Source organism: Dendrobates tinctorius, unplaced genomic scaffold (genome assembly GCF_039654945.1).
Source record: "Dendrobates tinctorius isolate UK_male_01 unplaced genomic scaffold, ASM3965494v1 ptg000022l, whole genome shotgun sequence".
NCBI classification, from domain to species: domain Eukaryota; kingdom Metazoa; phylum Chordata; class Amphibia; order Anura; family Dendrobatidae; genus Dendrobates; species Dendrobates tinctorius.
In genome coordinates, this window is record NW_027361690.1 from 9622247 (window position 1) to 9641266 (window position 19020).

The 19020-nt window shown below is 41.2% G+C and overlaps 1 protein-coding gene across 2 annotated transcripts in view; it reads right to left on the minus strand.

The window, feature by feature from the left end:
* Positions 1-1694: 1694 nt before the first annotated feature.
* Positions 1695-19020, minus strand: part of SCG3 (secretogranin III) — a 99395-nt gene continuing 82069 nt past the window's right edge. For both annotated transcript variants that reach the window (XM_073568429.1, XM_073568430.1), the window contains exons 10-12: positions 11748-11879; positions 10250-10330; positions 1695-4549 (exon numbers count right to left, since the gene is read on the minus strand). In XM_073568429.1, the coding sequence (XP_073424530.1) occupies positions 4431-4549; positions 10250-10330; positions 11748-11879 (332 nt within the window). In that variant the 3' untranslated portion in view covers positions 1695-4430. The remainder of the gene's footprint in view (positions 4550-10249; positions 10331-11747; positions 11880-19020) is intronic.

Sequence of the window (19020 nt, forward strand, 5' to 3'; positions counted from 1 at the left end):
CATCGACTTTACCTGTACTTGACGCACGACAGTGAACTGAACCACACCAGGAAACTCTAGCAAATGGTGGTAATAACTGGCACAACAGAATTGCAATCAAATACAGGCGTTTCTCATAAGGCTTACCCTCCTTGGGGAGTGTGTCAATGACTGCCTTCTGGACATCCGTCAATTCAGTAGTCTTCCCCATGATTGTGAAGCCTACTGAAACAGACTAAGGGACCTTTTTAACCGCTTTGGAAGCCATTGCAGGTGTTTTTTGTTAATTATTCTAATTTACTGAGATAATGACCTTTGAGTTTTCATTGGCTGTAAGCCATAATCCTCAACATTAACAGAAATAAACACTTGAAATACATCACTCTGTAATGATTCTATATAATGAGTTTCACTATTTGTTTGAGGATATTCTAATTTAGAGAGAAGCACCTGTATCTCTAAAGTTACAAATCTTGGTTAAACAGAAGAGCCCAGTCTCTATGCTGTTCTGAATAAATAATATGCAATAAATGAATTGCAAAATCCGTTTTTTGTAAAGTTTTATCAAATTGAGATGAAGAGTTAATTATACAGGTGAGGATGTGAATCATTGTGGAGCTGTATAGCATGTACAGGGTGATAGTGCGGCACAAAGTAACACAACTGATAGTAACACATGATATGTAGACTGTGGTGTAATAGTAACTAAGTTGTGTTACAGTCACTTTTGCTTTATTTATTGAGGTTACAATAGTCACTTTACCTACAGATGTAGCAGAGGTGAAATTGCATCTTCCATAAGTCTCTCAATTTCTATTCTATATACAAGGCTTCATATACATACAGGTATAGCCGTGCTAAATTCACTATTTCTTTGGTGCACTGTGATGATTTAGAGACATCCTAGCACTGTGCCGTCAATGTCAGTTGTATGAATTGTATTACTCTCATAAAATAAATGGTAAAAGCGACCCCGCACCATGGGGGTGAGGAGTACATTTCTCACGTGTAGTCACCCGGCTTGGTGCCTTCCACTTGCCTCCATCTACCTTCACCACTCATATTAGTCGTTCTGTCCTTCCTGCTACCAAGATGGCTGCCGCCGTCTTCCTTGGTTTCCAATGCCCCTTCCGAGTGATAAGATGGCAATTCAGACTTTCCAGATCACACTGCGTTCTATGTGACTCGGAATAGGCTTTTACAATGTAAGCCTGGGCAATGCCAGACTAGGGCTCCATAAACTGCTGGCTCATACATAGAACTCAGTGTTATCCAGGGACTTGGAATTGCCCTCATGTGACTCAGAAGAGAAGCAGAACGGAACTGGATATTGGAGAAGACGATGATCGGTGAGTAAGTTACACACTGACACTACATGACGAGAACATTTGCACAGGTTTGCAGGAAAAAAAGTAATGGCATTGCTTCTTTGTAGGTGAGACCCTCATATATTACTAACAGTTTCCATAGATTTCTGTAGAAATGTTGTAAAGGTTTCATTCAGTCAAATATCATCTGTAATATTTAGAAAATTAAGAAAATTCACTGGATTATGGAAGGTTCACGATTTGTGACCATCCAGGCTACCTCAGTCCTCTACATAGGTAGAAGTGAAGGAATCCAACTCAGACACAACTGGTATAAATATAAGCAAATCGATGCCATGAAGTAGAGGTATTCATCTCTTGTACTTACAAATTAGAGTGATGCAAAGGGATGGAACAGGCTGATTTATTAAAGTGCATCTGTCGTCAGCACATAATACATTCCCCAAGAACCATTGATTTCATAGAGCTTCGATAGATAGATACTGAACTAGCAATGGCTAAATTGACTCCGATATCACTGAGCAGAGAGGGTTATTTGACAGCTAATTTAATATTGCTCAATGGCTTTTACAATATCAAAGGAAAAAAATGTAGAAATAGACATGGTGAAAATAAAAAAAACAGGCATAGTCACCTTCCTGCGGATCACCATGGAAACAAAAACCCTCACTGTCGCCCTGATCCACTCCCGCCTGGAATACTGTAACTATTTATTAATTGGCTTCCCCCTCACTCGACTTTCCTCTCTCCAGGCCATCCTGAATGCAGCAGCCAGGGTCATCCATCTGGCTAATCGGTACTCGGACGCGTCCGCTCTTCGCCAGTCGTTACACTGACTGCCCATTTATTATAGGATCAAATTCAAAGTACTTGTTCTCACCCACAAAGCTCTCCACAGTGCGGCACCCCCCTACATCTCCGCCCTCATTTCAGTCTATCGGCGTAGCCGATCACTGCACTCTGCCAACGACTTTCGACTAACCTGTGCACTAATCCGTACCTCCCACTCCTCACTCCAAGACTTCTCCTGCGCTGCGCCAATCCTCTGGAATCCTCTACCTCAAGAAATTAGGACTATCCACAACTTGCACAGTTTTAGGGACTCCCTCAAAACACATTTGTTCAGAGCAGCCTATCATGTTCCCTAATCAAAGTCATTTTATGTGCAAGTGTGTGTGTAGCCCATTCACTATCTCTATCTATCCCCACACCCTCAAGATGGCTGGACCATCATTGTAAATACATCATTGTAAATACACACCTGTACGAGCAGGGTTGTTTTATTTTTTCTTTAATCATTGTATTATTGTTAACGTTGTTACTTATGACTTGTGTTTTGAAACTGTAAAGCGCTGCGGAATATGTTGGCGCTATATAAAGATTATTATTATCTAGTGCAGGACGCTCTGGAGGTGTGTGCCATCTCCAAAAGCAATGCCTGCACCGATTGGAAATCAGAGGACCGCTGCAGCCTGTGATTGCCTGCAGTAGTCATGTGACTAGAAGTGCATTATCAGATGTTTCCCTGGAAGATTTATTTATAAATCACTAATTTTATTGTATGCGTAATTGCGTATCCATGTCATAACACATTTCTTTTTATATCGGACAACCCTTTTAAGATAACTTGACCAGTACTTGAAAACCTTTCTTATTAACTCCACTGCCCATCATAAAAGAAAAAAACAGTATACTTACCTCCTGAACTAGTGCCATTCCTCTGATGTTGATGGGCGATGAATTATCAGGATAATGTGTCTTAATAAATTTTGCTACATCTGTATATTTATAAGATACACGTACATTCAATCACTACCATGTCTTTTTTAATTCATTCATTTTTTATTGTCCCAGTTGCCTCTACTGTTGTGATCTTTAGTCTATGACCCTCCAACTGTGGCAAAACTACAACTTCCAGCCTGCAACTGTCAATGCATGATGGGTTGGGGAGTTAATATTTTGTGCACTAGAATGGAAATCACTGCCCTACTGTATAAAAGAAGAAAGTGTACGACCTGCAGTGTCATAGTGTTCATGAGGGTTAGCCCTAAGGCAGGGTTTACATTCTGTTTTAGCCTATGGTCAGTGAATTCATCTGGCTTATGTTTGGAGCTCTGGAAAATGAGATTCAGATATTTGTGCTGATGGGTCTATTGACTGTGACAATGCAGATTGAGTCATTGTGTGCTATTTCTGCAAAATTTTCAGTGGTATCTGCCTATTTGAGGAAGGTTCCGAGATGCGGTCAAATACTCCCAATGGACCACTGATCATCGGCTAAATATGCAATGTTAACCCAGCCTTAGACTGTACATGTTCACCATCAGATAATTGAGAAAATCAGAGAAAACATTCCCTTTATGACCTGAATTTGGGAGATTCTACAGATGTTTGGAACTGGAGATGAACAAGGGCTATGCTCATATTTCTGCAAAACTGACATTAGATATTGCTGCACACTGCAATAAACGGACATCTTTTCTGACTTCAGAACATTAAGGTGCCCATACATAGGACATATCTGTTGGCCGATCAACAGTTGCCTCTTCAGATTCCTCCTAGATATGAACGCTCAGTTGGTTCTTCTCATGTATTCAATGGGGAGCGGGTAGAAAACTGCTGTAAAACAGCTCTGACAGCAGCTTATCTACACTGAGAACAAAAAGATTCGGTCTACATACCACATCTGATGGGCGACAGGACTGCTGGAATCAGCATATTTGGCCAACTTGACCCTAATCTGAATGGAGGTCTACAACTAATGGTGGAGACCCAATTTGAGGATTGATAGATCAAAAAGTAAACAGGCTCAAAAACATTTGAAAAGGAAAAACTTTAAAATATACAGCCATCTTAAAGATCACCACATGTGCACCCCGTTACCTCTACCGATGTAACTTCTTTTTCTCTATTGATTAGATTCATGTAAAATTAACCAAAAGAAATATACAACTGAAAAAAGTCCACAGGCCTCAAGCTGCCCTCTGAACAGTTATATGCCTTTAGTAAATCAACCTGCTTACTAACAGTACACTGGAGAAGTGTGGGATTTGGATCATAGTGATAGTTTCTAAATCTAAAGCTTATTTCCCATGGTAGTAAGAGCACGCCGCAGTATCTTCTTTACAGGCTACTGTATATGCGCTTTATTACATTGGCTTCTTCTTGGTCCAGGATTCCTTTTTCTACATAGGTGTCAGCCTGCTGGTCGATGAAGTCTCTCAGCTTTGAAATATCACGATCTAGAAAGAAAACATAGCATAATGCTGCATATTATCTGTGAAGTTTAATCATATAGATTAGCATATTACATGGGAGGTATCTCTGGTTTTCTGCTTCAGTAGGTCTCACAATTACACTTCCTATAGTTCCTTGGTCTGTAGACGTGTCTTTCCCAACCAGGGTTTCATAGAGATTGCATGCAAGATAGCAGCATCAAGAGCTGCCCCTTTTGTAAGTAGGTGCTCAAGGCCAATAGGCAAAAGTCTGGGTAAAGTAAAGAGGGAATTCCCATCTCCAAGATCCTATCTCAGTATGTAGCAGGTGCAATAATAATATTAACAAATACCTCCCAATGAAAAATGTAAAGTTTTCCTGATTCTCTGTCTCTTTCCTCATGTTCAGACACTGCAGGACCTTACGTATCCATGGTTTCAACCATTAGCAACTAGCTATCTAACGGTCACTATATCAGTGGTCGTAACCATAGATATCTAAGGTCCTGCAGTCCCTGCACATGAGGAAAGAGACCTAATGAATCAGGATAAACTATGCTACATTCCTAATTGGAGATATTTACTAATAATATTATTATTACACCTAGTACATATTGGGATAGGATATTGGAGATGGGAATACTCCTTTTAACCCCTTTCTGCCATATGACGTACTATCCCGTCCATGTGCCCTGGGACTTAATTCCCAGGGATGGGATAGTACGTCATAGCGATCAGCAGCGCTCACGTGGTGAGCACCACTGATCGCGGCCGGGTGTCAGCTGATTATCACAGCTGACACCCGGCACTATGTGTCAGGGGCGGTCACGGACCGCCCCCGACAGGTTGACCCCTGGCACACTGCGATCAAACACAATCGCAGTGTACCGGGGGTTTAGGGAAGCATCGGCAGGGATGGGGCTCCCTACGTGCTTCCCTGCGACCCCCACAGCAGCGCGATGTGCAGCGCTACTGCAGGGGTCTCCTTCCCTGCAGGTCCCCGGATCCAAAATGGCATCAGGGGCCTGCAGGGAGCCGACTTCCTCATGCCTGCAAAGCGGCGGCATGAGGAAGCCTGCAGCACTGCCTGTGACAGATCGCTGATCTGTCACAGCGATCTGTGATGTGACAGATCAGCGATCTGTCACATGACAGTGATGTTCCCCCCTGGGACAATGTAATAAAGTTAAAAAAAAAAAAAGTAAAAATAATTTATAAAAAAAAAATCGCTAAATAAATTAAAAAAAAATATATTCCCTAATAAATTCATTTTTTGGAAATAAAAAAAAAATATAAAAGTACATATATTTGGTATCACCGTGTCCGTAACGACCCGCCCTATAAAACTGTCCCATTAGTTAACCCCCTTAGCGAACCCCTTAGAAAATAAAAAAACAAGCAAAAAATAGTGTTTTATTATCGTACCGCCGAACAAAAAGTGCAATAACGCGCGATCAAAAAGACGGATATAAATATCCATGGTACCGCTGAAAACGTAATCTTGTCCCGCAAAAAATGAGCTGCCATACAGCGTCATCAGCAAAAAAATGAAAAAGTTATAGCTCGCAGAATAAAGCGATGCAAAAATAATTATTTTTTATATAAAATTGTTTTCATTGCATAAAAGCGCCAAAACATAAAAAAAAATAAATGAGGTATCGCTGTAACCGTACTGACCTGAAGAATAAAACCGCTTTATCAATTTTACCACATGCGGAATGGTTTTTGTTCATTCTGCGTCCCAAAAATCGGAATAAAAAGCGATCAAAAAATGTCACGTGCCCGAAAATGGTACCAATAAAAACATCAACACGTCCCGCAAAAAATAAGACCTCACATGACTCGCTGGGTCACAATATGGTCAAAATATGGAAAAATTATAGCTCTCAAAATGTGGTGATGCAAAAACTATTTTTAGAATGAAAAGCGTCTTTTAGCGTATGACAGCTGCCAAACATAAAAACCCGCCATAAATAGTAAATCAAACCCCCCGTTATCACCCCCTTAGTTAGGGAAAAATAATAAAATTAAAAAAATGTATTTATTTCCATTTTCCCGTTAGGGTTAGGGCCAGTGCTAGGGTTAGGGCTGAGATTAGGGTTAGGGGTGTGTTGGGGTTAGGGTTGGAGTTAGAATTGGGGGGTTTCCACAGTTTGGGCACATAAGGTGCTCTCCAAACACAACATGGCGTCTGATCTCAATTCCAGCCAATTCTACGTTGAAAAAGTCAAATGGTGCTCCTTCCCTTCCAAGCTCTGCCATGTGCCCAAACAGTGTTTTTTCTACTCAGGACAAATTACAAAACAACTTTTGGGGTCCAATTTCTCCTGTTACCCTTAGAAAAATAAAAAATTGGGGGCAAAAATATCATTTTTGTGGAAAAAAATATGATTTTTTTATTTTCACGCCCGGGCGTTATAAACTACTGTGAAGCACTTGGGGGTTCAAAGTGCTCACCACACATCTAGGTAAGTTCCGTGGGGGGGTCTAGTTTCCAAAATGGGGTCAATTGTGGGGTGTTTCAACAGTTTAGGCACATCAGAGGCTCTCCAAACGCACATGACACCCCCAGACCATTCCATCAAAGTCTGCATTCCAAAACGTCACTACTTCTCTTCCGAGCCCCGACGTGTCCCCATACAGTAGTTTTCTCCCACATACGGGGTATCAGCGTACTCAGGATAAAATGGACAACAACTTTTGAGGTCCAATTTCTCCTGTTACCCTTGGGTAAATAAAAAAAATTGGGGACTAAAAGATCACGTTTGTGGAAAAAATATGTTTTTTTTTTATTTTCATGCCCGGGCGTTATAAACTTCTGTGAAGCACTGGGGAGTTCAAAATGCTCACCACACATCTAGATAAGTTCCTTAGGGGGTCTAGTTTCCAAAATGGGGTCACTTGTGGGGGGTTTCCACTGTTTAGGTACATCAGGGGCTCAGGACAAATTGCACAATAACTTTTGCAGTCCAATTTCTCCTGTTACCCTTGGTAAAATAAAAAAATTGGACCTGAAGTAATTTTTTTTGTGAAAAAAAGTTAAATGTTCATTTTTTTTTAAACATTCAAAAAATTCCTGTGACGCACCTGAAGGGTTAATAAACTTCTTGAATGTGGTTTTGAGCACCTTGAGGGGTGCAGTTTTTAGAATGGTGTCACTTTTGGGTATTTTCTATCATATAGACTCCTCAAAGTGACTTCAAATGTGATGTGGTCCCTAAAAATAAAATGGTGTTGCAAAAATGAGAAATCGCTGGTCTACTTTTAACCCTTATAACTTCCTAACAAAAAAAAATTTTGGTTCCAAAATTGTGCTGATGTAAAGTAAACATGTGGGAAATGTTACTTATTAAGTTTTTTGTGTGCCGTATCTCTGTGATTTAAGGGCATAAAAATTCAAAGTTGGAAAATTGCAAAATTTTTGCCAAATTTCCATTTTTTTCACAAATAAACAAAAGCTATTTGAATGAACTTTTACCACTAACATGAAGTACAATATGTCACGAGAAAAAAAATGTCAGAATCACCGGGATCCATGGAAGCGTTCCAGAGTTATTACCTCATAAAGGGACAGTGGTCAGAATTGTAAAAATTGGCCCGGTCATGAACGTGCAAACCACCCTTGGGGGTTAAGGGGTTAAGCATAATAAAATACTATTTCTGTACTTAGACCAAAATTCTTCTCTCTGGCAGTGCCTTGTTTCTCAGAGAACAAAAGGATCGAACTTTTGCATTCAGACGGCCTGATCTGTATCACCCCCAACATCATCTGCATGCCCCATACAATTAGATGTTTGGCCAATCCTCGTGACATTGGCATGAATGTAATTGTGTTTGTGAGAATTAAAATGGATTTACATTACCAGATTGTGCAAGGTTAAACAAAATATTTACCGATCAACTGTCATTTAATATCCTGTGTACACAGGCAGCCCGCACTTAAAGAGGGGCACTGAATGACCAGTAATACATGATCCAGTGCACACAGGCAGCCATTGTTCTCGGAAGCATGAGTTCTGTTTACCCAGGAGATGCGCTACCAAGAACAATGGTCTTTATGAGAAAAAACAAAAGATCATTTCACCTGATAAACTAGTGTTTTGCTTACTCATCGGGGGATCAGCAGCCTATTTAGACTGTAAGATTATGGAGAACGAGCGCTCCTACAAACTTTCATTTTATGATAATGTTTCAGTGTATAGACTCTTAAGGCCCTGTCTCACATAGCGAGATCGCTGAAACGTCACAGATTTTGTGACGCAACAGCGACCTCGCCTTTGATCTCGCTACTTTTGACACATCTCGGCGACCGGGCCCCCGCTGCCATGTCACTGATCGTGCTCGAATGTCCTGGGCCATTTTTTGATCGTCGGTGTCCCGCTGGCCAGCATACATCGATGTGTTTGATGCCGAGGTCGTTATATGGATCGCCGGATCGTTGCTGCATCGTTGAGTAGATCTGCCTGTTTGACAGCTTACTAGCGACCATGTAGCGACGTACCAGCGATCCTTACCAGGTCGTATCGTCGTCGGGATCGCTGGTGCGTCGCATAGTGTAACGGTACCTTTACTCTCTAATTTGTTGGTGGCTCTGGAGCTTCTTTCACAAATTCCAATTCAGCATAATATCGTTCAGCATGCCACACTGCTTATTCCTTTACCATGTGGTCTACCATGATGGCAACCCAATCGACCTCATGATAATCAATAGGGTCCATAGGGCGCTACTATTCTCCATTATGTGCAGGCTTTATTTACATTTTTCTGTGCTATTGATGGGAATAAAAGATGAGAAATGAACATTTCCTAATCTGGTTACGGCAGTGTGTCACCCAATTTTGTTTGCTATCCTAGAAAATAGCAATCAAACTTATTGGATTTTGTACCTAATCAATCCCCTTAGTTATTACAATCCCTTTTTTTGTAAGGAGCCATAGAGGAAAATGCGCCTTCTACTGTATATATTAATACCCCCAATTGCTCATAGAGAAGGCTCTGAATCCATTAGAAAACCTAAATTGTTGCAAGCTTCATTGGATGCTGAGTGGACGGGGCAGTCCTCCCACTTAGGGTATGTGCACACGCTGTTGAATCTGCTGCGGATCCTCAGCGGTTTTGGCTCTGCGGGTCCGCAGCAGATTTTGCTGCGTTGTACAGTACCTTTATTTTCTGTGTAAAAAAAAAAAAAGCGCAGTGCACAAGCTGCGGATTTTTCCGCGAGGGTTTGGCTGCGGTTTACAATCCGCAGCATGTCAATTCTTTAGTGTAGAAACGCTGCGGTTTCACACCTCATCCATTATGAGGTGTGAAACCGCAGGCAAAACCGCAGATAAACTGCAGGACTGTAGTCCTGCGGATTTATCTGCGGTTTTCACTTCAAAATCCGCAGATCCAAAAAACTCCGTGTGCACATAGCCTTATTCTCCATTTGGCACTATATGTGAACACGACCATCAGATCTCTTCTACTGTAGTTAGCAGTGCAGGCAAATACGGGGCAGCGGCTCTTCAAACAATCCAAAAAATTAAGTAAAATAACAATCTGTTCTGCTAAAAATAATAGCTTGTATTGTTGTAGATACACAATATAACACTTTTTTTGGGGACACCACTGGGTGATAATTAAGGAAACTGAGGCCCAGGGTGATGAAGACCTCTGATTTGCCCCGGCCCCGCACACAGAGTGGTGTCAACAGTGAATGAATTATCTGTATCCCGATTTTCTTACCTTCTTTGTTCTCCTGTTTGTTGTGAGTTTTCATCCACTCAATATTCTTTCTGATTGCTTCTAAATACATTTCAGCTTTCCCTGGAGAGAATGGCAGAGATTATTAATGATTGATGGACAATGGGGATTAGGAGACCTTTGATGCAGCAATGCTATTTTCAGCATCCATTTATACAGTGTTCTTTTTTTCATAGAACATAACAATACTTTAAGACCTAATTTACAAGTGTTGGATTGATCCCAGTGAATGCGCATGTGATACCCTCCATAAATACATAGGATGTTATAGCAGTTTCAAGAACATTTCAGATTTCCTGGCAAAGTATACTGTACTGTATGCAGAACCTAATGGATTTTATCTGACAGAGGAAAAACTGCATAAAATAATAACTACTAGTGATAAGTCTAGTAAGGTCTCATAGTAAATTCTTTAAATGAAACTGTCCACAATGATGATAAAAATAGCTAGAGATGGTCTCAACCAGAACCCTTAGTACCATTTGTTGACAAACCCTGAAGACACGTGACATCTGTATGTGGTGAACCGCACTGATATGTATTGTGCAACAAATTCATTTAAAGGGGTTGTACCAAGTTACTCAAAACTTGCTGATTGCTAGGATCCCACTGCTGGGATCTCCAACAGTCTTGAGAACAGGGCTCTGAAGGTCCCGCTTGGAAAGGACTGGTGGTCCATCATGCATTACCTCCACTCTACTTATTGGAGCACGGTGCGCGGTGGCTCAGTGGTTAGCACTGCAACGCTGGAGTTCTGGGTTCAAATCCCACCAAGGACAACATCTGCAAGCAGTTTGTATGTTCTCCCCGTGTTTGCGTGGATTTCCTCCGGGTACTCCGGGTTCCTCCCACATTCCAAAGACATACTGATAGGGAATTTAGATTGTGAGCCCCATCGGGGACAGCGATGATAATGTGTGCAAAATGTAAAGCGCTGCGGAAAATGTTAGCGCTATATCAAAATAAAGATTATTGTTGTCTAAGGGACCACCAGAGATATCCAATTGCAAAGCTCAGCTATGGATCATAGCGCCATTCAAACAAAGAGCTTCAGAAGACTTTTTTCCAGAATTTTTTGGATAACTGCTAATTTGGCACAACCACACTGGCTTTTGCACTTATGCCTACAATAGCCTATGCACTTAAAGTAGTTATGGGCCAAATTCTGGTTAAGCCAGCAGTTATTCCCTCTGGTGGTGGGGAACTTCCCTTCCCTTAGAACCCCTTTTATTCTAAAAGTTCCAATATGCCTGCTTTAGTTGTGGGATGACAGGGATTTCTCCCGACCCTATACATGCTTTTTTTCTTCCCATATTTTCTGCAGCGTTTTCTTCACTTGATATTGATGTATGCTGTTATTGCACAATTTTGCTCATGTATAAACATGCCTTTATGGTTTATTCCCATGTTCCTACCTGGAAGACAAGTTTGAAACAATAAAATATATGTAATAGGATATTATTCTCCTATATGTATTTACCTTTGTGTTTTTTACTGTCTGCACTTTCTTTTGGCTCTTCTGGCTTTGTAGAATCCTTTAGTTTTTCATATTCTTTTTCCATATTGGCTGCAGCTTCCTTAGTGCTATCTGATTCCTCATCTGTTTTGTCAGCTGCATCAAGAGAAGATAGGGCTCATCTTGAGTCGGTTGCTGCATAAATAATTCAGTTCATGGCAAAGTTCATACTCTCAACTTTCTTCTAGCCTTTATCTCAGAATATTTGATCTAGAAACAGCATACTAATATATGGTGCGTCCTATTTTACAAAACTGTTAAAGAGAACCTGTCAGGTCCCCCGTGCCCCCAGAGATACCTGCAGTTGTGTCTACATAGCTAAATCCCCTTCCTAACAGTCCCTTTATTACATTACACACATAAACAGATCTTTAGAAAAAGTATTTCTAAAGTGCATTTATGTAAATGAAGCCTTTGACTAGTTGATGGGGCGTTAGTGTCCCCAGACTAGTTGGCCTTGACAGGATCCCTTTAAATAGGACAAAAGCATGGTCAAAATACACAATAAGGACAAAAATATTGGGACACGTACAGGAGCCTTTTTAACATATAATTATAAATCCATACGTATTGGAGTTGGTCTCCACTTTGCAGCTATAACATCTCCTACTCTTCTGGGCAGACCATCCAGAAGATTTCGGAGTACGTCTTTGAGAATTTTTGCCCATTCGTTCACAAGAGCATTTGTGAGGTCAGACACATCAGACACTTGCTTGTACCTGGCTTGCAATCTCCATTCTAGTTAACTTCAAAGGTGTTTGATAGGGTTGAGGTCAGGGCTGGAAAACAATAGGGCCTTTCCCAAAATGTTCCAACAATATTTGACACATACAAATATCCCAACTCTCTTTTTACAGTACCGTTCAAATGATGCTAAGCAAGAATACTTTCAAAAATACAAGTATTAAGTCATTTTTTTTGTCTATTAACGAAATTCAAAGTGAATGAACAAAAGAAATCACATCGTTATTTGGTGTGACCTCTCTATACCTTCAAAAATGCATCAATTCTTCTAGGTACAAGTGCATGCAACTTTTGGATGTAGTATTGTACAAATCCTTCTGTCTCTTTATGTAACTTTATGATGTTGAGATCAGGACTCTGCAGGTGTCATAAACCCTTGAAACAATCCTTGTTCACTCCTTCTTTACACTTAAGATAGTTCTTAATGACGTGTTTTATATGTTTGAAGTTGTTGTCCTGCTGCAGAATAAATTTGGAGCCAATCAGATGGTATTGCATGAATATCCGCCTGTATTTCTAAGCCTGGAGGGCACCAAGAAATGGGTGGTTGGCCAAGGACAGCAAATGAAAGACACACCATGCTTACTTCCCTTTGAAATCAGAAGATGTCCAGCAGTTTCATCAACTCAGAACTAGCAGCAACCAGTGGGACACAGCTACATACACCTACTGCTTAGAGAACTTTGGCGGGTAATAATATAGCCAAAAAAATCTCCCAATACCGTTAACATGAAAACAAAGCAAAGACACTCAACTATGCAAGAAAAACCGTAACTTGGGTTTAGAAAAATAGTAGCAGGTATTGTAGATTGATGAGTCAAAATGTGAAACATTTGCCTGTAATAGAAGGCAATGTGTTTGCTGACGGGGTGGGGAGAAGCACAATAATGAGAGGCAGGTAACGAATCACGGTGGAGGGTTAAGTTTGAGCATGCATATCAGCAAATGGAGCTGAGAATGTGGTCAATATTAAAAGTCTCCTTAAGGCCGGGATCACACATGCGAGGAATACGGCCGAGTCTCACATGTTAATACCCGGCACTGCCGCCGGCACTCAGGAGCAGAGTGTGTGGCCGCATTGCAATACATGGAGCCGCATGCTCCGCTCCCGAGGGCCGGGTATTAACATGCGAGACTCGGCCGTATTCCTCGCATGTTCGATCCCGGCCTAATACTGAGAAATACAAGCAGATACTTCTCCATCATGCAATACCTTCAGGGAGGCATCTTGTTGGCTCCAAATTTATTCTGCAGAAGGATAACGACTTCAGACATGTAGCCAATATCAACAAGAACTATCCAGCGTAAAGAAGAACAAGGAGTCTTGGAGGTGATTATATGGCCCCCATAGAGCCCAGATACCGAAATAATCCAGCTTGTTTAGGGATACATGATGTGATCTGTATTTAGTTCTTCAAGATGTTTGGAACTGCTGTACTTCACTGCCAAGTTCCTTCAAAAATTGTGTGTAAGTACCTAGAAGAATTGATGCTGTTTTTGAAGGCAAAAGATGGTATCACCAAATATTGATTTGAATTAGATTTCTCTTTTGATAATTCACTTTGAATCTTAACCCCTTAACGACCAGAGCTATTTTTGGTTTTGCATTTTCATTTTTTGCTCCCCTTCTTCCCAGAGCCATAACTTTTTTATTTTTTGGTCAAAATGGCCATCTGAGGGTTTGTTTTTAGTGGGACGAGTTGTAATTTTGAACACCACCATTGGTTTTACCATGTCGTGTACTTGAAAACAGGAAAAAAAAATTCCAAGTGCAGTGAAATTGCAAAAAAGTGCAATCCCACACTTGTTTTTTTTTTTGCTTTTTTTCACCATGTTCACTAAATGCTAAAACTGACCTGCCGTTATGATTCTCCAGGTCATTACAAGTTGATAGACACCAAACATGTCTAGGTTCTTTTTTATTTAAGTGGTGAAAAAATTCCAAGGTTTGTTAAAAAAAGAAAATTGCGCCATATTCTGATACCCGTAGCATCTCTATTTTCCGTGATTTCAGGTTGGGTGAGGGCTTATTTTTTGCGCGCCGAGCTTATATTTTTAATCATACCATTTTAGTGCAAATACATTCTTTTGATAGCCCGTTATTGTATTTTAATGCAATATTGAGGCGACCTAAAAAACATAATTCTGGCATTTTGAATTTTTTCCTATTTACGTTATTTAGCGATCAGGTTAATTCTTTTTTCATATTGATAGATCGGGCTACCAAATATGTGTATGTTTGATTTTTTTGTTATTGTTTTGTTTTGAATGGGGCTAAAGGGGGGTGATTTGATCTTTTATATTGTTTTTATTTTTTTGATATTTTTAAAAACTTTTTATCTTCTGCCATGTTTCAATAATCTGAATGGGAGACTAGAAGATGCCACAACCCGATCGTCTCTGCTACATACAGGTGATGATCAGATCACTTGTACATAACAGACTTGCTATCAGCACCGACCACAACGCGGCGCTCATAGCAATCCAGCAACGACAACCATTGAGTTCTGCTTTAGACCTCTGTTTGTCATGCCGACCCATTGGTGACCCGCAATCATGCGAAGGGGTCACCGATGAGCGGGATAAAGGACGCGCTTCCGGTAAGCTTGAGTTAAATGCCGCTGTCAGATTGACAGCAGCATTTAACTAGTTAAAAGCCGTGGGTGGATCGCGATTCCACCCGCGGCTGTTGCGTGCACATGTCAGCAATATGGATCAGCTGACACGTGCCCGGAAAGGTGCGGGCTCAGCGTCGGAGCCCGCACCAAACAGGGGGAGTCCAATGTGGGTGTTACACCCAACGTCGGAAAGGGGTTAATATCTGATTGGTGGGAGTGCCACACCAGGCATCCCTGCTAATCAGCTGTTATTGGCAGCAGTGCCCCGACATTCTCAGATGCTGCCAGAACACAGCAGCTCTGTCATTTCTATAATGACCATGTCCGGATACTAATGGTCCATCCAATATTCAGTGTAATGGGAGTGGATGTTTAGTAGCCATTATAGTTTTTGCAGAGCTACTTTGCTCTGGCAGCATTCAAGAACTTACGACCGGCGCAAATAACAGCTGAATGGCGGCCATGCCGGGTATCGCACCTCCACCGAACAGATACTGACGGCCTTTCCTAAAGGATAGACCACCAATGAAAAAAAGTAGTGGCCAACTTCTTTAATACTTTTCTTCACTGAAACTAAGAGGCCTGGGCTAACCCCTTTAAAAACAAAAACAGCATTATCCCACTTCCATCAAACTTTAGACTTTGTGCAATGCTGTCAATTAGGTAATTTTCTCTTGACATTCACCAAAGCCAGACTAGTCCATCAGACTGCCAGACACAGAAGGCCCAGGCAATTCATCACTTCCCAGAACATGTTTCATCTGCTTTAGAGTCCAGTTGCAAGAGCCGTATACCACTCCATTTAATGCTTGCCATTGTGCCTGGTGATGTACGGCTTGCATATAGTTGCTTGTCCATGGAAACCCATGCTATGAAGCTGCTGGAGCACAGATTTTGTGCTGATGCTAGAGGAGGTTTGGACTCTGCCGTTATTGAGCTAGCAGCGTGTTGGAGACTTTTATGTACTATGCTCCTCGGGCTCGAATTCAGTGAGATTTTTAGAACATACAATTATTTCACAAATGTATGTAAAGGCAGACTGCATGGTACAGGGATGGATTTTATACATTTGTGGCAATGTGACTACATGTGTCCCAATACTTTTGTCGTTATAGTGCATGTCTATTGTAGACTGCCATATTCTGCCAGTGACAGAATGGGTGAGGACATGGTCCTTTTACAAGGGAAATTGTAACACCCAATTGTCAGTATATTCATACAGTTTTGGAGTAATAACAGAGGAAGGAAAAAATAAGCCCCAGAATTGTTATGCCATGAATATAGAAGCAGTTACTATATCAGTCATGTCAGGAGAGCTGACAGGTTCTCTATTAACGACGCCAATATCAGGCTGAATACCATTATGGGAACCAAACCAGACTATGATGCCTGAAGAGTCAGTACAATAAATAATGTGTGATGATTGATGAATGGAGAGGGAGAAGTGACAAGAAATTTATAATGGAAAGGTTTGATAGATTAGACAGACTATTAGGTAAGCACTTAAAGGGAACATTTCATGTCCAGACATACAATTTACCTGTAGATATAGGGTTAATCTGCAGGTAAATAGCATTATAATACTGAAAGCATGGCTACAGGGAGAAAATGAACTTATATTTTCCATAAAGCCGCCTGCTTTCAGCCAAGTGGGTGTTGCGGGTACTGAGTACCGGCACCATTCTCCATACAGTGAGCAGGGCTGTACACTGCAGCGCAGATTGGCAATCAAAATACTGAGGAATAATTCCAGCCCAGCTCACTGTGTAGGGAATGGTGGCTGCAACTGCTCCCTACACTGCCCCGTGGCTAAAAGCAGGACAGGATTTCAGCTCTGTTTACCTGCAGAATAACTCTAAGGGGCCGATTCATCAAAGCTTTTATGCCAGAAAAGTAGTAGAAAAGCTATGAAAAAATTCTGTGCAATGTTGAGTTGTGCAATATTCTTGTGACTTTTGTCATTTCTTTCCCAGTTTGAATCAGCTCGGGGTGTGACCACACTGCCTGTCAAATTCACCAAATATGCTGGAGTTTTGTACACCAGAAACACTACTCCAGTCCCTGACTAAAGTAACATTTCTGGCACAGCGCATGAAGGCGCAAGCCTCAATGGGGATGTGCCAAATTCATCATGTGCTCCTTAATGAATTTGGCAGTGTGTACTCCAGCAAGATAGGTGAAGCGTGAATGTGCGCAAAGTCGGCCTCTATCTGGGTAAATAGCATTTTTGATTATTTCTAAAATCCATTTTCTGTCCATTAACCACTTTGTACTTTAGTCTCAATAAAACAAAATTCCATAATTTTTAGGCAGACACATGACAAATAAGCAAAGCGGAGTGTCTTGCGATTAGCTAAAATGATCACGTGATGAATACTTTAGGAATAATTTATGTTGGAAGCAAGGACAATTTTGGGGTTCAGATCCCCCTCTAAAGCAATATATAAAATGGAAAGAGGTCGCTATTACCTAGTCTCTTCTTCACTTTAAAGATTGATGCTTATGATTAGTAATGTTTATATTGATATTTGATGTGTAAGTTCACTTGGAGTCTTGTAAATTGTATATAAGGCTTGTTTGTTTGTTTTTTTATTAAAATGACACAATGCTGTTTTTGTAGGGTGATGGAATTCAACTGTGCGTTTTGGACCACTCTGACTTATGATGGGATCTTTTGGGTTCCCTCATGAAGTCCATTACTTTGCTTGAATCTGCAGTCGAGTAAAAACTGCATTTTGTTATCCACAAGCTAACTAGCACAGGGAAGAACGCCAGAAGAGCGCTCACTGCACTCTAGTAAAGGCTCCCATACATAGACTAATGTTGGCCAAACTTGGAGGCCAACAGTCTAAGGTCTTGCTCACACTAGCGTGTTTTATCGGCTAGCACTCAGCCCAATATTATACTATGGGGTTGTGGAAATATGTGATTTTTTTCTCATGCTGATTCGACATGCAGTGAGTGCATCCGATAATCGGACCATGTACACCCATAAAGATCATGGGTGCGCGTAAAACATCGGACTACACTGTGATGTCATCTGAGCCAAGTCCAATAGAGAAGATGGAGAAATTAAGTTCTTCGTCTTCTCCATACCTGTGATCCGATTTGCACATGTGAGAGAATCAGATCACAGTAAACTGACAATCGGCTCACACTCTGATAGAGATTTATCTGAGAGTCATTAGCGTAATGATCGAATCTACACCAGTCTGAACACTAATGTGTATAGATAAGGATCCAGCATGTCAATCTTGGATTGCCAATCTGTTTATTCTCTAGAGATAAGCTGCCGCCAGAAGAATCTGACAGCGGCTTTGTATATGGGAGAGACAGCTGCCACTAAATCATCACTCACAGACAACCTTCTACATTGTATGGGGGGCTTAAGAGATACCTCTCAGACTTCTAGGTGGCAGGAGGCCTGCTTCTTGTAGGGAACACAGCATGTTTAATGCGGATTACTGCTTCCAATGTGGGAGTTGCCATCGCCATGTACCTTCCGTTACTTATATCTTACATACACACACAGGGCCGGACTGGCCATCTAGCAATTCTGGCAAATGCCAGAAGGGCCTGTCTGGTCGTGGGCCACCTTGTCTGCTACATTGTTAACAGAATCAGTGTCCTGAAGACACCCACACTGTTAAGAGTTGAGAAGGAGCACAAAGTCTAGTATCATTATAAATATTGGTCTTGAAGTCAGTCTTGCTTTCCTCCATCCAGGGTAATATATCTCATTTGGTGCTTGGTGACGAGGACAGCATGGGTCTGTGTGATTTCAAATGCCAGGGCTGAATTTCAGCCCCAGTCTGCACCTGTACATACACATATGTGGTGCCCCTGAGGCTCAGTCGCCACAGAAGTACTGCACC